General features: G+C 34.6%; 1 protein-coding gene across 3 annotated transcripts in view; it reads left to right on the forward strand.

The window, feature by feature from the left end:
* RASGRF2 (Ras protein specific guanine nucleotide releasing factor 2) overlaps positions 1 to 22680 on the forward strand; it is a 305151-nt gene that overhangs the window by 159117 nt on the left and 123354 nt on the right. The window contains exons 13-16 of one of the 3 annotated variants that reach the window (XM_051992842.1): positions 7536 to 7618; positions 12280 to 12528; positions 13203 to 13588; positions 20522 to 20650. In XM_051992842.1, the coding sequence (XP_051848802.1) occupies positions 7536 to 7618; positions 12280 to 12528; positions 13203 to 13588; positions 20522 to 20650 (847 nt within the window). The remainder of the gene's footprint in view (positions 1 to 7535; positions 7619 to 12279; positions 12529 to 13202; positions 13589 to 20521; positions 20651 to 22680) is intronic. The other 2 variants (XM_051992826.1, XM_051992833.1) reach the window with 2 other exon arrangements.

Raw genomic sequence — 22680 nt, forward strand, 5'->3', positions numbered from 1 at the left:
TGGGCCAGATGTGGCAGCTGAGGAAGATTATCCCCCTCACCCAGGCTATGAAGTTTCTTTATTTAAAGGCCCACAAAATAAAATTTTTGTTTTTACTATAGTCCGGCCCTCCAACAGTCTGAGGGACAGTGAACTGGCCCCCTATTTAAAAAGTTTGAGGACCCCTGATCTAAATAATAGATACAAAGCAAGGTATATATAGATATACATATATAAATACACACACATATGTATATATATAAATCTATATGTATACATACATATATATGTAATCTTGTCTTCTGTATATATGTTTACATTTTTTTTATTAAATTGTTAACTCCTTGAGAGAAAGGACTGTCCTTTGCCTCCTTTTTGCCTCTTAGCATAGTGCTTTGCATACTATAAGCACTTAATATACATTTATTGATTATTGTAAATTATGGCTATAATTATATTGTTGTTTTTATTATCTCCAGTTCCATTATAAATTCATCAAGGTTGGAACTATGCATGATCCTACCTATAGTTTTTTGTGTCTAATTGTTCAATTGTTCAGTAACATACAACTTTTTAGTAACTCCATGGATCATTGCATGTCAGTACTGTTTATGGAGTTTTCTTAGTAAAGATTCTGGAGTAGTTTGCCATTTCCCCCTGTAGATTAAGGCAAATAGAGATAAAGTGACTTGTCCAAGGTCACATAGCTAGTGTCTGAGGTCAGATATGAACTCTGGTCTTCCAGATTCTAGGTCCAGATCTCTAACCATTGCACCACCTAAAAATCCCCTACTTATCTATAATTGGGATGGCAAATAGGTGAGGCTGATTACTAATTATTGATGAATAGGGCATTTAAAATAATTTATTTCTTAGTTTTTCTTTATAATGACTGGACTTCCATAGAATCAATTAAATGGTAAAAATTGATTAAATTCAATTGTTTTCTTTAGAGCTAGCTAGGTAGAATATTTAATTGATTGTAACGTCCCAGTAATTTAGTATTTGTGGTGCCATGGCCAGTTCATTTTCTATATAGCTCTGGCTTCAAAATATAGTCAGAATTTAAGTATTTCTGGACAGGATAAGATAAAATAGTAAAGAGAAATATGTTTAAGATTTCACTCAAACACTTAAAATGGACAAAACCTTTATTTCCTGGTCTTTCAAGGAGAGGAATTGGAAAGAAAATCAATTATGGGATATTTTTGTTTGTTTCCCTTTTCTTTGTTATACCAGAACCTTCACTGACGATTTGAGGGAAGTTTTTTAACTTTCCGGTTGGCCAAATGCCATGCATATTTGTGACACTTCCACAAAAGTAGGGAGGCTTAGAGGTGAATTTCTGTCTTTTTAGTTAAAACCTGTAATTATAAAGAAACTTGAGCCATAAGCCTTTAAGCATGATAGTGATCCTGGGTAAACATTGGAACATGTAATAAATGCAATGGTTTTTTTTTTTTTTTTTTTTTTTAATGGCTAAATTAAATACCTATAAATAGTTGATAGAGAAAAAGTTGTTTGGGAATTGTTAACTACTTACATGTTATGTTGGTGATATCAATGGTTAATTATGCCCTTAAATAGTACTTGAAGGTATAATTAATCATTCATGCAATTTTAGCTTCTAAAAAATTGTAGTTTCAGACAGTGAGATTCAGGTAATTTAAAATATTTAAAGCTTATAAAGGAGTTCATACACTAAACTGGAACTTCAAAAAGAATTTTTAAATCAATGTCTTTTCTTTTAAAAGGTTCCTACATGGTTATTGTTAATGTATGATACTTGAGTGAGTTGGTTACTAAAATATTAAGTAGTTCATTGTTTTCAAGCACAATTTTAATTGTTCCATGAAATTTAGTCTTTCAGAAATTTTAATTGTAAGGGAAACACATTGAGTAGTTTTGAATTTTTAAGGGATCATTGAATGGAGAAACTTGTAGATTCTGTGGATAACAATTTATATGAACATGTAAAATATGTATGCATAATGCAAGTATACGTACATATATAACACCTTCTACATATCCTTCTCTTTGGTTGTTTATGCCAGGAGTTGCTTTTTTTTTTTTTTTTTCAGAGTTTCTCTCTTTCCCTTTTCTTTGTGGTTAACGAAGTAGACCTGGAAAATTTTAATAACTTTTCTCAATAATCCCGGGGGGAATTAAGGAATGAATAGAAAATCAGAGATAGTGGATATTTCTTTCAAATTCTGAATCTAGGAGAAAGTGCTCATACAATCTATAAATTGATGACCTGTTTACTAGGGGAGAAAGCAAACTGTAATATATTAATGATAAAACATGGGGTTAGACACAGATTTGCTTGTTATGTGAAAGTATATTCCTAACCTTCACCCCAGAAACCTATTGTATATGAGGTTTGTGGTTGCCAGATACTTTCCCCATTTTTTGTTTTGTTTTGTTTTGCAAAAGAAATATTTAAAATAATGGTAGATACTTGAGAAAAATCCGAAGAGATTGCAAATAGTTATTTTCACAGCTTTGCCAAGGGGAAGAATACCAAATAAAGCATAGTGATGATTACTAAATACACAATAGACAATTCTGATTGCTTGAAACTAAAATGCTTTTGCAATAAAATTAGTGCAACTGGAATAAGAAAATTCCAAATAGAAAAAAAAACTTCCCATGAATTATGTCTGACTAGGATCTTATATATCTGGGAAATTGCTTGCTACAAATATATAGCAAGAGCTTTTTCCCATAAGGTAAGTGGTTAAAGGATATACACAAGCAATTTTCATAGGAAGAAATTCAAATGCAAACTGCCTATAGCTTTAAGCTCCAAATTCTTTTTAAAAAATGCAAATTGAAATAACTTAGGTTTCTATTAGATTTCCAAAGATGAAAATGCTGAACATAAGAAATGGCATGAAAAGACAGTTACACCTTAAAAAGCTAGTGGATCTAAGAACTTTTCCAATTACTTGGGCAACCAGTTTGACATTACTCAAAAAAAGTCATTGAATCTTACAGTTTTACTTCTAGACATATACCCTTCAAAGACAGAGGGAAAGGTTCCATGTGACCAAAAATATTTATTATAATGGCAAAAATATTTTAATAGCCAAAAAACAAAGTGAGTTGCTATTATTAAAGACTGACTAAATAAATTGTACTATACCATTGTAATGAAGTACTGTTATATAAGACTGTGAAGAATGTATAAATACATAGGAAGATTTGTATGAACTAAGGCAGTTTGAAGTCAATCAGAGCTGAGAACAATTTCTATATTAACCATAAGAGTATAAAGGAAAACCTCTTTAAAAGACATCAGAAATTTTACCAATTTTCACTCCAGTGGCCTAGTGGATTGGGAATTTGGTTATACGTATTGGTTTTCCCCCTCATTTATAAGCAAATAGTTTTTTTTATTATATGATAGCTTTTTATTTTTCAAAATACATGCAAAGATAGTTTTCAATATTCACCCTTGCAAAACATTGTGTTCTGAATTTTTCTTCCTTCTTCCCCTCTTCCCTTAGATAATAAGCAATCCAATATAGATTAAAATGTGCAATGCTTTAAAAATATTTCCACATTTATCATGCTGCACAAGAAAAATCAGATCAAAAGGGGGAAAAAAAGAAAGAAAAAAAACAAGCAAACACAACACCAACAAAAATGGTGAAAATACTATGTTGTGATCCATACTCAGGCCCCATACTCTGCCTGGATTGTAGAGGGTAACAGTCAATGGGGAAACTCTGGGTGAGGTATAAGATCCTTCATTCTAGAAGGAACCTGCTGACCATATCTGGTTCAGCTCCCCAGCTCCCCTAAGGGCTCAGAGGGTGGTGACAATCTGTATTATGATTAAAGCAGTGTGATACCAGGTGGCAAACTACGTACAATAGCAAGTTGTTTATGTGGTCCCACATGTACAGTGTATACTTGGTACATGCCCAGTGTTTTTATTACATAAGTGTGTGAGGGTATAAAACGGGGAAAGCCATTGAAAGGGGACTTCATTTTCCCACCATCCTCAGGAGTCCCTCCTTATCACTTCTCCACTAGGACAGTATATTTTAATCACCCCAACATGGGGGCTCTAGAAAGCACAGTACATTTTGTCACCTCAACTTGGGGCTCTAGAAAGTAGGATATTTTAATCACCCTGGTGTGGAGGCTCTAGAAAGCATGGTATGTTTTATCACCCCAATTTGGGAGGGCTATAGAAAGCAGGACACAACACTGGATGTAGATGGTTCTCTCCATCACAAGTCTATTGGAATTGTCCTGAATTACCTCATTGTTGAGAAGAGCTAAATTCATCACAGTTGATTATCATATAATCTTCTTGTTGCTGTGTATAATGTTTTCTTGATTCTACTCATTTCACTTAGCATCAGTTCATTTAAGTCTCTCCAGGCCTCTCTGAAATCATCCTGCTCCTCATTTCTTCTAGAACAATAATATTCCATAACATTCATATACCATAACTTATTCAGCCATTTTCTAATTGATGGGCATCCATTCAGTTTCCAGTTTTCTGTCACTATAAAAAAGGGCTGCTATAAACATTTTTTGCACATGTTGATCCTTTCCCCCTTTTTATGATCTCTTTGGGATATAGACTAGTAGAGACACTGCAGGATCAAAATCCTTTGGGGATAATTCCACATTGCTCTCTTTTACCAGTTTCCTAGATTCATAACCTTGCTATTATTCTTGACTCCTTATTCTTTCTCATCTCACATTTCTAGTTGGTTGCCAATCTTGCCATTTCTATTCTCACATTTCTTACATTGTTCTCCTGTCTGCTCTTAGCTACCACCATAATTCAAATTTTCAACTTCACTGGATTATCATGTCTGGATTATTCTTCCTACATCATCTTTCCCCAGTCTAATCCATTTTCCACCCATTTACAAAAATAATTTTAATTTTCTTCAATGCAGATCTAAGCAATCAATTCCATTCTCTCTCTATAGCTTTAAAAGTAAAATATAATCTGGTTGGATTTTTCTTTGTTTGTTTTTGCTGTTAAAGGCCTTTATAACCTGTCCACACTCTATCTTTACAGTATCATTATACATTATTCTCCTCTCTACATTATGGGGTTTAGCCAAATTGACCTTTTCCCTGTTCCCCACATATAGTGATCTCTTATTGTCCTTCACATGAAACATGCTCCTTTACTTTCTGTGCTTCATAGGATCTCTCTTTCTTCATGACTTATTTCAAGTCTCAGCTCTTTTCCTTCTGTATGAAGCCTGGAGGTGGCATTTTCTTCTCCCTCTCCTTCCCTCCAAGCTGTGGAACCATGAATCGTGATCTAATTAACTTAGTCTTAGTTCCTGGGGAGCTTACATTGATCTGTAATCTCACCATCCCTGGCAGTTCTCAGACTGAAGTTAAATTTTCTTGTGAAATGAAGAACTGGAGAAAGAAATTGAGTGACATGTGATGGCAGCCTTATTGGTTAGCAAAGGAAAGGCAAGGAGAAGGTAAATGGCTTCTGATAACATTAAAATTTTGATACCATAAAGGAAGAAAATTTGATCAAATCACTCAGGAGAACCATCTGGTGGCAATATGAAATTATTCAAGGAGGATGAAGGGCAATTACTGAATTTAACCTCTACTGTGCTGAAATAATAATAATAACAATAACAATAAAAGTAGTTAACATTTTATAGTACTAGTGAGTACCAGGCATTGTGCTAAATATTTAATAATGATCATCTCATTGATCTTTACAATGGTCGTATAAAAGTGTAGATGAGGTGACTGAGGAAACAAAGGTGGTTTGAGTTTCTGAGCACATGTATTTATTAAATAATTCATACTAATTGCATACCTGAGTGGTTCCAGGCCTTCCTAACTTTGGCACTGGACTCCAAATATAGGGGAAGACAGCTTTTTAAAAAACAACTAATCAAATAGGATCAATTGATTAAAAGAAAACAGTTGACTAAGATACAAAATCAGGTAACCTGATTTCTAATTGGAGGTAAGATTGGGAATTTTCTAAGTTGGGAGGGGGAGAGCAAATAGGTACAATTCTTTGAAATCAGAAAAAAAGGTGTCCCCAGGTTCCTATATTCAATCAAAGTTACATGAAAACAATCACCTATTAATTACAACAGCCAGTCATCAAATAAGACAGATGAGTTACTTGAGATATACAACTGTGAGAAAACTTCTTGTATCTATCTTTGGATCCTAGTGAGTTTCTGGTCAGCATAACTTGAGTCCTTGATTAAGGGTCTTTAAGCAGCAAGAATAAGCTGTCCAGATTTCCAGTTATGCAGGGCTAGGTACAAACAATACAGTAAGGTTTCCTCACAATTCTTATAATTGGATAATGTTTTCTCATGATGGAAATTAGATTAGACCCATAATTGAGTAGAAAGGGAATGAAGCTAGTTCTAGCATTGACTCACAAGATGGACAGTGTGGCTTTGTCAATTTTTACTACCATTTACTGTTTTAATTCCTTCAGAGGGAGGTGCTATTATTACCCCCATTTTACAGATGAAGAAACTGAGACAGAGTGAAATGATTTGCCTGGGAATATAAACTTAGCAAGAGTCTGATGTTAAATTTGAACTCAGATCTTTCTTGACTATGTGCCTGGTGAGCTACCTAACTGAGATTTGCAGAGTAAATCTCACAGAAGTATATATAGAGACAATAAATAATTTTGGAGAGTAAGGAGATTGGGGTCCTTTTATCCTTCCTCCTTAAAGAAATGTAAGCCAGAGATCTGGGCAGCATGCAATATTTTCTATATGATAGAATGACAGTGTGCTGGATTAAAGACACCTGGGTTCAGATCCCTTCCTTTTGTCCTATGCTGACCATGTGAAAGGAAAGCAAGGGGAGCAGTAAATACTGTGCTAGGCTTGGAGTCAGGATGACTCCTTTCCCTAAGTTCAAATCTGCACACACTTTATTAACTGTGTGACCTTTTTGCCTTAGCTTCCTCATGCATAAAATGAACTAGAGAAGGAAATGTCAAACCATTCCAGTATCTTGTCATATAGAGTTACTGAGAGTTAGACTGGGACTGAAAAGACAGGACAACATAACAAACTTTGTGAAAATAGACAAGTCACTTAAATTCTTATGGCCCTCAAAACTCTGACTGTAAGTTGTAGCACATTGCTGATGTGCTTTGGTAGAGGAAGTCTCTTCACCAGGAATTCTGTCTCAAGTGAAATCACAAATATGGATCCTTCCAAAATTATTCTGTCTACATTAGCTTTTCAGTTTGGTAACTACAGAAAGGGGCATAATATCAGAGCAGTAGAGCTGTAAGGAAGAGACAATCTCATCTATCATTTTATAACTGAGGAAACTAAAACCTAGAAAGTCTAGGGTCACATGGCATATGATACAGGTTGGAATTGAACCCAGATCCATTGCTGTTTCATCATCATACATCTATAGAAGAGATATTTTTGGTCCCTTGAGTCCTGAAATTCCAGGACCCTAGAAACATGGGAAATGTTCATTGTCTTAGATCTGCCATGAATTGTAATTTACATTTCTGTGTTTTTTTTTTTTTCCAATTTTTATAGTGTGTTGACAACATTCGGTGCAATGGCTTAATGACAATAGTATTTGAAGAAAATTCCAAAGTGACTGTACCACATATGATTAAGTAAGTACAGCCAATTTCCTCACTCATTTTTTTGACCAAGGCCAAATTGTTGGACAAAGCATGGCAAGTACAATAGCAACAGGAGAGTGTTGTATCAGCTGGCTGTCAAACTGTCAGGCCCTGTTTCAGTTTTTACGAATGATGACCATTGCTACAGGCAGGTCCAACTGCAACCCTTTTTTGAAGCAGATTCCATCTTGAAACTGGATGAAACCATCACAAATCACTGAACAGTTAACAAAAGGAGGCTTATTTTCCCTTAACACTTATACAGTAAGAACACAGTGATATTTAGCTTTTTTGGATACAGTCATCCTTTGTCTTCACATGAAAGCATGTCTACTCAGCAGGATAGTATGTGGTGATTCACACACTGCTTATAAATTAATTTACAGAGTCTGATTCCACATAGTGGGACTTTTTATGAGCAGAACAGGAAGCTATACCAGAGAAACAGATCAGTCAGCTGCTGGGGACCTGCTTTGTTTCCTTTTAGGGAAAACTAATCCCTGTTGGCAGGAGAGGAAGAAAGTGGGCCTAACTCAAGTAAAGAAGGATGAAAAGACATGGACCTAACTCTGATCTTCCCCTAACTCATGGGAAAACTCTGATAAACCTTTGTCTTATCATAAGCATTTATTAGAAAGTTTCTGCAAAGATACTACTGACCACTTTTTGTTTTGTCCACTTGAATTTTCCTTCAATTTTGATAAAGCTATAGGTTTATCTTAAGAGATGCAAATTATTCTAATTCTAATCAATTTGAATCAGTTTTGAAGAAAGAATGACTTAAATGACTAAGCCCATTTTCCTCTACTCACATATATGCATAGTACTAAGAGTACTATTTGTTTAGTGTTTTTCAGCCTATTATGGTTAGTTAGGGCCGTTCTCCCAGTTTCCACCACTTCACCTCCATTCTTGATTTGGTTTCAGATATACTACAACAAAGCAAAATCTGAAATTTAAAGTGATTATACAAGATTCCTTGCTTTTCTGATTAAAGTTTTGCCACTGCTTGCCATTGATTTCTTTTCCATCTTCAAAAGTTAATTTTGAAGTATTTTAGTAGCTATATAAGATTAATAGCTCTACAATTAGAAGCAACCTCAGGGGCCATGAACTAATAAGGTCATTGTATGATCAATGGTGTTCCACTTTCAGAAAATCCATATGATCATAAGATCTTGTCTTCTTTTCTCCTATAGTTTATGGAATAAAAGTGCTTACTACAGTGTTTTGCACATAGTAAGCCCTTAAATGTTTGATTGATTGATGGATCTGATACAATTAATTGATTGTGTCCAAGCAGTAAAAGCTATTTGAAAGATATTTTTCCTTTTCAATTGCTTTCTCCCCCCTTTCCATTTTCCCTTCAAAGAGAGATTTTTTTGGACACTGGAGAAGCCATATATATTTTCATTTAGCTAAAAATGATGAATATAGGATTTCCTCTGAGGCTTCTTGTTTTTCTACATTTGCAAGAATTAACTCCAGTTAAATACCATTGCAGTGGTAAAAGTCTTAATATTTAATAAGCACCATGCCAAATAAAAACAAAGTATATATGCAAGTATACAAGCACTAGGAAAAAAAAATCTGTTACTTTAATTATAGATGAGCACCTAATTGGTAGTATTGAAATGTTTTGATTTTAATCTTAAAAAAATTCTGATTAGCAACCAGCTGATTGCAGTATTTACAATTGTAGATTTCTTCAGCATTATTTTCTAGGCTTTTACTAGTTTGGCTAAAAAAATGCAAAAAGGCTCAATTTAAAAATCAATATGGACTATAAAATTAAAAGTAAAAAGTCATAGTTTGCTATACTATTATATTTCAACCATATTTATATTTTTGGGTTAAAATATTTTCTCAATGGTTAGAAAGGCATGAGATGTCATACTTCATAATTAAGATAGTTTTTACTTGTAAGTATGGGCGATAAGAGATAGGTAGTGCTAGACTTGAAATTTTATTGGTGTAAAGAACTCCAGGCAAGGAAATTCCTCCTATGCATGAAAAATATACTTAGTTGGCCTTTCTGGTTGTTGAATTCTCAATAGCGATAGTGACTAGAGCTATGATTTTCTTGATACAGAGAACTTCTGCATGAACAAATTCCCTCTATTAAGGCAGATTAGCAATTTTCTTCAATTTATAATTACAGAGAAATGCCTGGGGGCACTGAAAAGTTGTCAGGGGTAAACTATGAACCCAAGTCTTCATAACTCAGATGATTATGCCTCTCACATATTTTAACACTTTAAAAGTTGGGAATGCTACAAGTATGACTTTTATTCTTGTTCATTGATACTAACAAATCTTCACTTTGTACTAAAATAGTCAAAAGCTGTGTCTCTCAGAACGCGACCTGGCACATTCCAAATGCTAATTAACCAACTGATTGACTGACTGATTAGCTGAATTACAACCTAAACACTGAAAAAATTCAGCTTGTCTGAGTGTTTCCCTTCTTTGACATAAGAGCATCATGGCATTTTGATGATCTATTAAATTTTTAGTTTTCATTGAATAGAATGAGATAATAGACAAGATTCTTACTCTCACAGTAACTCATTCTTTCTATCTCAACTTACATCTATCACATTATAGAGCTATATAGATATCTATAAATATAGACCTATCAGAATAAAATTCTAGAAATTTCTAATTTCCCCCTTGGATTTTCCTCTATCTACATTCTAACCTCCTAGAACCCATTTTTTTTCACCTCAAAGAGGTGAACTTTGAGCTGCTGTTTAGTTTGAGAATATGAAATTAAATAATTTTATAATATTGACTAGCTTTGCTTCATTTATAATGAAAATGCAATCAGGATTTTGAAGGACAATGTTGTAATTAGTCACATTTTTATTTGATCTTGCCTGATATAATGTGCCATTCTGGTATTTCAAAAAATCTAATTTCAGTTAAAAGACAAAGATCTCAGAATGATGTTTAGGGGACAAAATATGATATGGGGAAAGAAGCATTCACATTTAGTAGGTGACAGTGTCCTTTAAAGTGGTATCCTGTAGTGTTGCTCTCAAAATTTAAATTTTTTTTGGTATAGACTAAATTTCATGTCAAGTCTAATTTTGGTATTGCATCTGTTGACGGCCTGGTTTTTTTTTTTTTTTTCCCTGAGTGATGCTGCATTGGAAAGTACTGACACTGTTTCCCAGATAGAGGAGTGGGTTATGCCAGGGGAGAAATATCCTGTTGAAAGATGTGGTGGACAGAAAGATGTGGTGCAAATTATTAGCTGATGTGACAATAATGACTTTGAAAATGACATACTCCTAATTAATATGAAACTAATTACAAAGAAACTTAAATTTTTTAAATTCTGTATTTTCATTAGTAATGATGTGAGAAAATTAACAGAATTAAAAATAAATTGCTAAATGTTCCTTTTGAGAAAGTTAACTCTTCTGGCTTCTTTTTCCTGCACTTATTTATTTTAAAAATAAAATATTTTTATCATGGAATAAAACAAATATTTCCATAACATAGCATAATAAAAAAGATGATTACCGATGAAACTGCAGATTTGTTATGTATAACCTTAAGAATGTTTAACTGTATTATATATGGAACTTTAAAAATTGTTTATATTTTCAATTAATATTTCAGCACAATTCTATTTCAAATGGATTGGCTAAATCACTTTACCTAAACTTTACTTACTCCATCTTATAAGAATTCTTCCCATTGAGAGGAAAGAGTTAGAGTCATATCCTTCTTCTGATAATGAACTTGTTGGGTGCATTAGGTCAAGTGTGACTTGATCTTAATTTCCTTATCTCTAAAATTGAGATGATAATGATGATGATGATAGTGGTGATAGTGATGATGATACCTGTAGCATTTACCTCATAGGGTTTTGAGAGACTCATATAAGATAATGTATCTAAATCATTTTGTAAATCTGTAGGAACCCTATATATGGGGTAATCCAAAAGTCTCAGTGTGGGGTTCAGGTTTCCTGATGTTTTTAATATAGTTTTAAGCTATGAAAACAGTTTAAGTGCAATTAAGCTATTAAAAGCTTAAAGCTGTGCTGAGATTTGGGGATACCCTGAAATAAATGTCAATTATTATAAAATGAAGAGATTGAACTAGATGATCTGTGAAGTTACCAGATCTCAGATCCTAGAAATCGCACAATATAAAATCTTTAGTACCTGCCAGCTGGTTCTGTGACACACGCTATCTACAACCTTCCTTTCTTTAGAGATCTAGTATTTTAGCTTGATTTTCTTCATGAAATATAGGTTAATTACAGAGAGAAGGGATTAAGACTAATAGGTAGTTTTTCCTCCCTAAAATTGAAATTCTGACTTTCCTAAGCTAAAATAATTTAAATTGATTTTTTTCTTCCTATATCATGTATTTTTGTATACATAAGGTGTTCGAAAAGTCTTGAAGTTTTTTAAAAGCTTAGAGCATTTTGTGTGTGTGTGTGTGTGTGTGTGTGTGTGTGTGTGTGTGTTTGCATATATATTTGGCTGTTTTATATCTCAGTTAAAAAAATAAAACTTATTGGGATCATGGTGAAAAACAAACAAACCCTAAATTAAGGTCTTTCCCCAGAGAATTAGACTGTCTTCCTGAGTGTGGTTTTGTTGATGCATTCTTCCTGATTGATTGTATAGGTCTGATGCCCGTCTTCACAGGGATGATAAAGATATCTGCTTTAGCAAAACGTTAAACTCCTGCAAAGTGCCCCAGATTCGCTATGCCAGTGTGGAGAGACTTCTGGAGAGGTTGACAGACTTGCGTTTTCTCAGTATTGACTTTCTCAACACTTTTCTGCATACTTACCGTATCTTCACCACAGCAGCCGTTGTCCTGGAGAAGCTGTCAGACATATACAAGAGACCTTTCACATCCATCCCTGTCAGGTACACTTAAGAGTTTTATGTTGTGATTATCTTTCAAGCCACAAGAGAAAGTGGAAGGATGGGGGCTTAATAGATATTGCTTAATAGAGATTGCTCAGAGTTCCTACTCCAGAGGTCTGAGGTCTCAAGGTTGCCTATTCGTTCCATGTGTTTGGGAGTTAAATACTTTATTTATGTCTGTTTGTCTCATAAAGGCAGCTAGGAGGTACAGTGGATAGACCACTAGGTCTGAAGTTGGAACATCTGATATCAGATCTGGCCTTGGACACTAGCTATGTAACCTTGGACAAGTCACTAAATCCCTGCCTCAGTTTCCTTATCTGTAAAATAGGGAGAATAGTAGTACCTGCCTCCCAGAGTTATTATGAAGATGAAATGAATTATTTGTAAAGTGCTTAGAAAGTTCCCTAGCATTATATAAATGCTATATAAAGTGGTATGTAAATATAAGCTATTCTTATAACTTATTAATATTTCTGGGCATTTGATTGGATAAAATCTGCAGAGTTTTCATGAAGGTTTTTTGGGAAATGGATAGTTCTTGGATGGGATTTGAAAACTATGAAATATAAGTGTAGTAATTTTGTATCATAGCTTTCATTTGGAGAGTGAATGCTTGAGTAACATTCAGGAAATCCATTTTTAACTTGGTTACAACTTGCTTTGACTTTCAGGTCTTTGGAATTGTTTTTTGCTACCAGTCAGAACAATCGGAATGAACATCTGGCAGATGGGAAGTCACCACATCTTTGTCGAAAATTTTCTTCTCCACCCCCATTGGCTGTGTCCAGAACTTCTTCCCCTGTCAGAGCCAGAAAGCTGTCGTTGACATCCCCCCTGAACTCAAAAATTGGAGCTCTCGACCTATCTGCTTCTTCCACAACCAGCAGTCCAACTTCAACTTATAGCCCTGCTACATCCCCACCACCCCACACTGGTAAAGTACCATTGGATCTTAGCAGAGGCCCTTCTCCAGAACAAAGCCCTGGATCTCTAGAAGAGAATTTAGATAACCCCCGCATGGATCTGTGTAACAAGCTAAGACGAAATATTCGAAGAGGTATTACTCAGCTGCCACATGTCCTGAACAGCACTAGTCAATTATTCTCCTTCCCTTTTGGAACCCTATGCCCATCCTCCATAGTTTTCCTACTTCTGCACAGAAGGAATACAATGGCTATATAGGAAAAAAGAATCCTGAAGTCCTCATTTGATCTTCATGGGAGGGGAGTAAGATGTAAATAGGGTCAACTCTCCCCATACCCTTTCTAATAAAAATGGATTTAAGTTAGTGGATTTTTTCTTTAAAAAGATATTTTTTGAATGATGTAATTTGAATGGGCTAAGGAAGAGGCTGTAGACCTTGTCATATTTTTCTTTTTTGATAGCTTCTCTTCTCTTTCCATCTTATAACATCAGGTACTATTTTTAGGATCTAAACTCTTAAGACTAGCCCTTCTTAAATTCTGAATTTGCTTTGGGGGAGAGCTTAAAGCCCAATGGTGAAATATATAAATTTAGAGATACAGGGAGGAAAATTCTTAAATTTTTGCCTGAATTTTTCCCCTCTGTAACACATTCTTTGTTGTTTGTCTTTATGAAAAAACTAACTATATGATATTGGGAAAATCTCTCTGGGTCTCTGTTTTCTCATCTGAAAAATGAGCAAATTGATGAGATGATCTTTCTTGTCCTCTCTAGCTCTAAATTTCTGTGTTTATAGACTATCACAAACTACATTTTTTACTATAATAGATAAATGATTAAAATTGGATAAGAAATTAAATGAAGTATCCAGATTGAAAGTGATTGCATTCTAATAAAAGCTCATTCCTCTTTTTGCCCCCCTTCATGCCACCACTCAAGTCCTACACTTTATAGTTCAGATAATTTAAATAAACTCCCCATTGAGGTGCTTAATGGAGTTTTAACTAAAGCAGTTGTCATTGTCAAAAGTAACATATTGTTTAACATAAAATCCTTTAAAATGACAAGTTAGCAATTCAGGAGGAGGAGTGGGGGAGGCTAATTAAAAATCCATTAATGAACAATAAGCCTGAGCTATGTGATGATGAACTCTTTTCTGGGGATGAGGGGCTGGATCATGACTTGACAAATGCCTGCAGAAACCCATCATCATCATAAGGGCTTAAGGAATTTTGTTGGTAGGAGGGCAAGACTAAGACAAGCTATAGATTATCTTAAAGTTCTCCTTTAGTATTGGATAACCAAATAGAATGGGAAGTTCTTTCCAACTCTTAAACTTATTAAGGTCAAGAGGAGGGGTGATAACAAGACAATGACCTCAGCAGCTTATGCTATTTAATTTGGGGATATTTGAGGAATGCCAGACATCTTCAATCCTTTTCCCAGAGCTTACCAGCTTCTTGGCTGAAGATGCTAAATTTATGTATTATATCCTAGATCCCACCCCTTGCAGCCAGCATTTTCTTTGACTGGTGAAGAATGATGTCTTCATTTAAAGAGGTTTATCTTGGTTTTCTATGAGAATTGCATTGTCCTTAGTCAACATTATCAAGAACTTCAGATTAGTGTTCCAAACAGAATTCCCACTCGTTTAATCTTCTGATTTTTTCTAAGTAGAAATATTAGATTATTATCATTTCCCACACAAGAGATCTTTCATCCTCTTCATTATGTCTTCACTTCCAGGGGCTACATTTTAATTTGACATAGCCATATCATCAACTCATTTTTTTAAATCGAAAAACAAAAGAACAATAATAACAAAAACCCAAACCAAAATTATCACAACAATTTAGCCACTGTATTTATTCTTCCTCCTTGCTTCTTGTTTTAGAATGATCATTTAAGTAGTTTAGTACTAATTATCTCTTTCCTGTTTCATTTTGCTGAATTGCATATGAAACCATTTTTAGTCTTTCCTTTAGAACTGTCCAGTTTTGTAACATGTATCATGGAGCTGTTTCATGATGGGTCACCCAAGCTCTTCAGTGGTGGGTCATCAAGGTTTCCGGGCTGTAGTCATGAATCAGAGGAAATTATGACTTCTTGAGTTAGCAGAAATCAGTTCTAGACTAGATATCAGGAACTGGGACAAGATCTGAAATAGGTCTAGGGGTCAGATATGCAGCTGGTAGACCACTTTGCTCCATAACATTCCCAAGTAGTGTGAGAACCAGATTAAAATGTACCTGGGAAAATAAAATATAATAAAATGTAAATAATGTTCACATGTGGTTTCTTAAGTCAACATACTACCCACAGGAATACTTATGTATGGGTTAGTTCCCCCTCAATTCTCCTGTTTCTGAGTTTGACACCATTAGTGTAGACTAAAAGAGACCCGGGTAAATTTCTAGATAGGAATACCTTTAAGTGATACCTCAGTCATTTTTATGCCAAATCTAAAAGGAGACATAATTAGTAGGAAGAACACTTATTAGGTCTTTACAATGTTGATCCCTCACAGCCTGGAATGAAAGAAGGTGAAGGTGAAGGAGTAAAGAATGTAGAAACCTAGAGGACTTCCACTGATTTGCAAAAGAGAAGGCTACTGACATTATTTTTTTTTTCCCTTGTATCAAATTGAATGCATGTTTTGTAAGTGCTAAGTATTGAGATGGCTCATGATTTTAAAATGGCAATTGATTTTAAAACAGTAACAATAATTTATAAAGGACCTAAGATAAATTAAGTGGATTTAATTGTAATTCTTTGTTTATCTCAGATATGCAATGAAGTTCTAGGGCTTGAAAATAATGGCAGCTCTGTTATAAAGAATGGCTATTGTCCATAAGCAAAAGTTGTATTATTTTGTTTTGTTTTTGGCAGACAGATTATAACCTACATCTTTTAGTTATCATCTACTTCCCTAGGTGCCTTGCTTCTTATACAATTCTGATCTAATGAGGTGATTATGCCTTCCAACGAATCAAGTAGCAGTAGCCCATACATGCCGTCTCATTTGTAGGATTTTTATATGTGTTTTCTTGTAAATTATCCTGTAGTATCTTCTTTTTGTCTTTACTTTTTTCTCCACTTTGGTATAGATTTTGATCTTTACCTTATTTTGTCAACCAAAACACAAATTCAGAAATGACTCAATTTCATTCACTTCCAGTCATACTGCAGTCAATTTTAATTTTTGTGATATTGTCCAGTGGCTTCAAGTCTATTCTGCAAAAGAAGTATTCATTATATCTAGATAAGAAGCTTCTGAGTAGACTAAGTATTTAGTCTCTTTGACTTCATTTCTGGCATATTTTGTTGTCTTTTTAAGATGAATAAAATCTTTACTTTCTAAAAAATATGTGAGAAAAAAACTATTACTATCAACTTGTCAGCATATAGAATTTGGAACATCAGGATCCAAGAAAGGGAAATAGAGAGGTGGGGAAGTGCAGAAAGATTAGTGTTTAACAGGGCAAGAAAGATGAAAATCTTTATGACCCATTGCATCTTGCTAAAATATTTCAGTTTCGATTTGACAAGTAAATTGTCTGTGACTGTTTTAGAATTTGAGAATTATTTAGAGCAAGTAAGCCACATTGCATTTTTTGTATGCCCCATTTAAATCTGAAGCCAAGGACGCTTCTAACTTGAGTCTCCTAAACTAGACTTTTGTAGAAACCTTCGCAATAGCAGTTAAGAACTTCTTTCTCTGAATTGGACTTCTGGTTTACATAGCACCCTCCTGTGCTCACATCTTGCTGATACTTAACATAACTGATGAGCTATTCCACGACAAGAGTATATACATTTCCTGTTTTTCCTTTGAAGAAGTACCAGAAACATTTGACTTGCATAACACCTGCTTCACATTTAAGAAAACGTATTGTGGCCAAAGATTTCCTATACTGCCATATAAATGAATGAAAACCACTTAATAACTGCTTAGTATATGCTAGGCATTGTACTAAATGCTGGAAAAATAAATACAAATAAACAAAACTGTCCTTTCCCTCAAAATACTTTTATTCTTAAGGGGCACCTAGATAGTGCCATAGTGTACTAGAGCACCAGAAGGAGTCAGGAAGACTCATCTTCTGAGTTCATCTGGCCTCAGATATTTATTAGCTATATAACTCTGGGCAATTCACTTAACCCCAATTGCCTCAGTTTCCTCATCTGTAAAATGAGTTAGAGAAGGAAAGGGCAAACCACTCTAGCATCTTTGCCAAGAAAACACCAGAACAGATTACAAAAAGTTGGGAACAACTAAACCACTGAATATTCTTAAAGAAGATACTGGCTAGATTAGATGAAAGTACAAGACCCCATGGGTAGCTAGTTTTAGAACGAATGCAGAGACTAGACAGCAAGCCCAGGATCTGGGGAAAGATAAGATGATAACTTCTGGCTTTCAGTTTTTTCTGACAAAACTATCTTAATTCACTGCTATTAGAAAAATGCTAGCTAAAATAGTCTTCTGTCCAATTTTCCCACTAAAAGCATGTCATCCTCACAAATATTTTCAGTCCTGGCATCTAGAAGTGAATGGAAGTATTCTTTGAAATGCAGAAACTTCCCTAAAATATAGATTAAAACACTTTTGAAAATGCTTTTCAAAATTCCATCAGGCAACATTAATTTGATCCATGTCTCTCTTCTTCATATTTGTATGAACTGCATCTATATTAATACTGCTACCCCATTTAGTCACTTCTATCTTGTTCTTTTGCAACTCAGTACTCTTAAATACCATTATCATCTATCTCTTCTTTAAAGGCCAATGGAACAGTTCCCTAGATAACCGCTCCCCCTCCCCCCAAAAAAAGGAATAGAAAGAAATAGAGAATATTACATTTCTTCAAGGCTTATTACCTGTGTCTGTATTTAGACCTCTATTCTGTGCTCCATTACTCCTTTTTTTTTGTAAAAATTGAATTGCTAATCTCTTTTAATGTTTATTAGAGTAAGTCCTGCTCATGGCCTGAAGGAGAATACTTCTAATGTTTTGCACATATTTGTCCCACTATTCTCTAGAATCTCAGTTAAATAACTGATAGCAGAGCACCTAGGAAGGCTATTTGTTTGCATAGTCCTTCCTTGTGGTTCATATACCACCTCCAGAATTCTCCAGCAATGGATATTTTGGGACCAAGGACCACAGGGAGAGCCTGTGTGAAGAAGTCTTGGATTCTTCCCAATGTTTGTGGAGTATGAGGTAACACATGCTTCTCTAGGCAGAGCTACTTTCACATGGAACTTGATCAGAGTAGACAAGCCTCATGGAAATGTCTTTTTCTTTACTATTCCAGAGATGAAATTTTTTCTGTTATGTTCTTACAGTGGTTTTCCTTTCATTTTAGAGCCTATTTCAATAGAGTCCAGTTCTGACTCATTAGAAAGTTTTTTGTTTTGATGCAATTGCTGATTAATGATTTTCTCTCTCTCTTCAAATGGATGAATGGTATGAATCAAATTAAAAACATAGATTTAGTATTTTCTTCATTCTTTTCATAGCAGATGCCTTGCATTACAGAATTTGAAGGCACTATTTAGAAAATAATAAATCTGACAGCTAAGCATTTATTTTGGGGTTGTTCCCTAGCTGCATCTTGCATATTTGCCAATTTTGTTGTAATTATGTCATTCAAGTCAAGGAGTCTAAAAATTTCTCCTCCCAGAACTTTTGTATCTAACAAGAGGGAAAATGCGGCTTTATTTCCTGAAAGTGTAGAAATGGTTTACATGAAGTTTTGAAGGCTCATGGAAAGCTTGTTGAATGTGAATCTTAGGATTGGAATGTCTGGGCCATCCATGGTCTCTGCCAGAGGAATAGGTTGATTTTAAACGGTTTTGCTGACATACTGCTGAAAAATGTTCACTAAGTTTTTTTACTAGTAAGTCTTTGTAAGATCTGAATAAAAAAAAAAGAAATCTAGTGGTTTGAAATTGCTTAAACTCCTTGTTGCTCAGGAAAAAGAACTAAGTTGAAATGATACGAATGAAGTTTCAGTTTTGCCTGATTAAGCTAGAGGTCTAGGTGTAGAGAGCATAATGGACCATCAAAACTATCATCTTTTCCTTGTGCTGTTAACTCCCCTTGTAAGAAAAACTGAATTGTCCCAAATTTCTCTGTAAGCCTTGTTCAGACTCCTTCAGTGCTCCCTAATGACCTGTGACCCCAAATCATAATAAACTACCTTAATGTGTAGTATAATTTTTAAAAATATATAATTGCATTATAGTATAATTAGTTTCTTAGATAATTCTGTTTATTTTATTTTATGCATCTAAAAGCATTATTCTGAGAAGGAAGCAATACATTTCATCACATGGGACCATGGCTATAGTGGGATTGAAAGTTCAGACAGAAAAACATCTCATTTTTCAGGTTAATCATACTTCTGTTCTAGAATATTTCTTCCTTCCTCCTACCTCCTGCCCCTTCTTTTCTGATAACATACATTTTTAAAAAAAGGTTTAGGGTACTGGAAAACACTGGGGGTGGCAGGCTTCCAAAGGGGAGAGGCTTGTGGACCTTAATGTTCATACCTAAAAGATTCCCACAAATGTAGGCTGCCTTCCTGATCTAAAGAGATCCTATGGCTGTCCTGAGTCCCTGAGGTCTAAGCAGAGATACCTCATGGTCTGGCAGTCTCATTTATTACTCTATATTGCTATAATTCATTGACATGATTTTATTCCATTTTCCTGAATAATTAAGAGGTGGCTATTCTTGATATCTTGAAACCATGACCATATAATGAGATAGAATGAACTACATAAATGAGTGCCAGTAAGTTCTGAATCTGAATCTTAGGTCTGAGTAATAAAAGTTGTTTAGCTTTAGTAGCATTTACTTTCTCTCTCCCCTTCCCCCCAAAAATAAAATCTCTTCAGGGAGAAGTGATTTGACTTATGTCAAAGCACTGTGAAACTGTAGATTAATTAATATGTGGTGCTAATATAGTATAATGGGCTTTTTCTAATGCAATGCATGCTGTTGTCAGGAAAAACATGGAAACCTTGCCTGCATATTAAAATTTATGCTATTTTAAAGCAGCAGTTCTAGAAACAGTATCTGGGGATCGAACAGTATCTGAAAGTACTCCAGCCGTGGACATAGCTGAACTTTCACCATGCCGATCACCTTCGACTCCTAGACATTTACGATACCGTCCATCTGGAGGTAAGGCCCTATTGACAGTTTTTAAAATGTAAAAATGCAAAATTTTTTGCCTCCTTTCTCTGTATCTTCAAATCCCTGGACCAACAGTTTAAAAAAATGACACTCAACTTGGTTCTATTCATAGATCTTCTATGGCATAGACCAGGGATTCTTAAATTTTTTCCACTTGTGACCCCTTTTCCCTCAAGAAATTTTTACATGACTCTGGGTGTATAAGTATATAAAACAGCCAATCAAACATTTACTGCTAATAAATCATAATTTCGTGACCTCCCACATTCAATTATGTGACTCTCATATGGGGGTCGTTATCTACAGTTTAAGAAATTTTGACATAGGGGCAGCTAGATGACACAGTGGATAGAGCACTTGGCTGGATTTAGGAGGACCTGAGTTCAAATCTGGTCTTAGACATTTAATACTTAGTATCTGTGTGATCCTGGGCAAGTCACAAAACCCTAGTTGCCTCACTAAATAAGTATAATAATAAGCTCCAGAAAAAAAGAAGAAACTTTGGCATAGAATATATTAGTGATGGCCACAATCACCTATATAGAACTGAAAATTTAGAAATACCATTTAATAAAATAATCTGTGTATGGTCATGATGAAAAATGTTGTAATTGAAGTGAAATTATCAGAGTAAAAGGCAAAAATCCTTTCATTATTTTTCCATTGCCCAAATACTTAAAAATATTATTTGTTTTTGAATTTTTTCTCAAACCAATTATATAAAATAAGAAGAGAAAATAATTCAAGTGTAAAACCAAATACACCCCAAGTAACTTAAAAAAAAAACACCAACACTTTTATGACATTCTTATACTTCAAATGAATTTGTTGTACAGCAGATGTTGGCAAGTGAAATACAATTAGGAAAGTGGAGGATTTTCAAATTGTGACTTTGAGGCCAAAAAAGCTCTCACTGAAAAAAGTAGAAAGACTACTGGATTTGGAGTCAGGGAACCTTTAATATTTATGTGAACTTATATAAGCCTCAAAAACTTTCTTGATTTTAGTATCCTCTGTAAAATAAAAGGATTGAGTTAGATGACCACTAATGTTCCTTTTAATAATCTAGATCCCAGATTAGAGCAAAACTAAAGGGATTACATTCATGGACTATTGCTTTGCAGTTGTGGGCCTCAGATTCATGGTCAAGTATAGATCACCTTGGGTGGGTTTGGGTCACTATGGTGGCTATAGATTGGCCCATTGAGGACCTTGTGAACTTCAAAATCTTTAGTTTCACAGATACCTTGGTAGGGAACTGGTTTGGAGGCCTCTGATTAATCTTTAATCCTAGCAAATCTCTTTACTTTATTCTTACCAGGAGCAGTCCTGATTCAGATTTAATGATGTGAACCTGGATTTTAAATATACCATATTTAAATGTATTCCAGTTAAAAAAGCAGAAACAGTACCTCACATTACTGAGAAAATCTTGTTTATAAATTGTCTGAGACCAATTGTAGGCATCAGTATTGTTGTTGAGTTGTTTTTCAGTAGTGTCTGACTCTTTGTGTCCCCATTTGAAGGTTTCTTGGCAAAGACATTACAGTTGTTCACTATTTCCTTCTCATTTTATAAATGAGAAAAGTGAGATAAACAGGATTAAGTGACTTGTCTAGGGTCACAGCTAGTACGCATCTAAAGCCAGATTTAAACTCAGGAAAATGGGTCTTCCTGAAAATAGGCCTGGCAATCTATCTACTGTACCATCTGGCTGCCTCCAGGTATCAGTATACTTGAAAATAGTAACCAGTGGCTTGCCTCCCTTCATTATATTTTTGTTTCCCAACTGTAACTAAGAAGAAATAGAGTAGTTAAAAAAAACCCTCAGGTTTCCATGACTAGGATCACTTGTGAAATGTTCCTTAGCAAAGTCAGTTTTAAAAGGGAAATATCATAAAGTTTTATCACAAAATATATATACAACACTATAACTTAGACTGAAATGTATATGAGAGAGCATGTGATTCATCTGCTTGTTTCTATTTTTAAAAGATGCACAGAGGAGGAGATATTAT

Source organism: Antechinus flavipes, chromosome 1, assembly GCF_016432865.1.
Source record: "Antechinus flavipes isolate AdamAnt ecotype Samford, QLD, Australia chromosome 1, AdamAnt_v2, whole genome shotgun sequence".
NCBI lineage: Eukaryota > Metazoa > Chordata > Mammalia > Dasyuromorphia > Dasyuridae > Antechinus > Antechinus flavipes.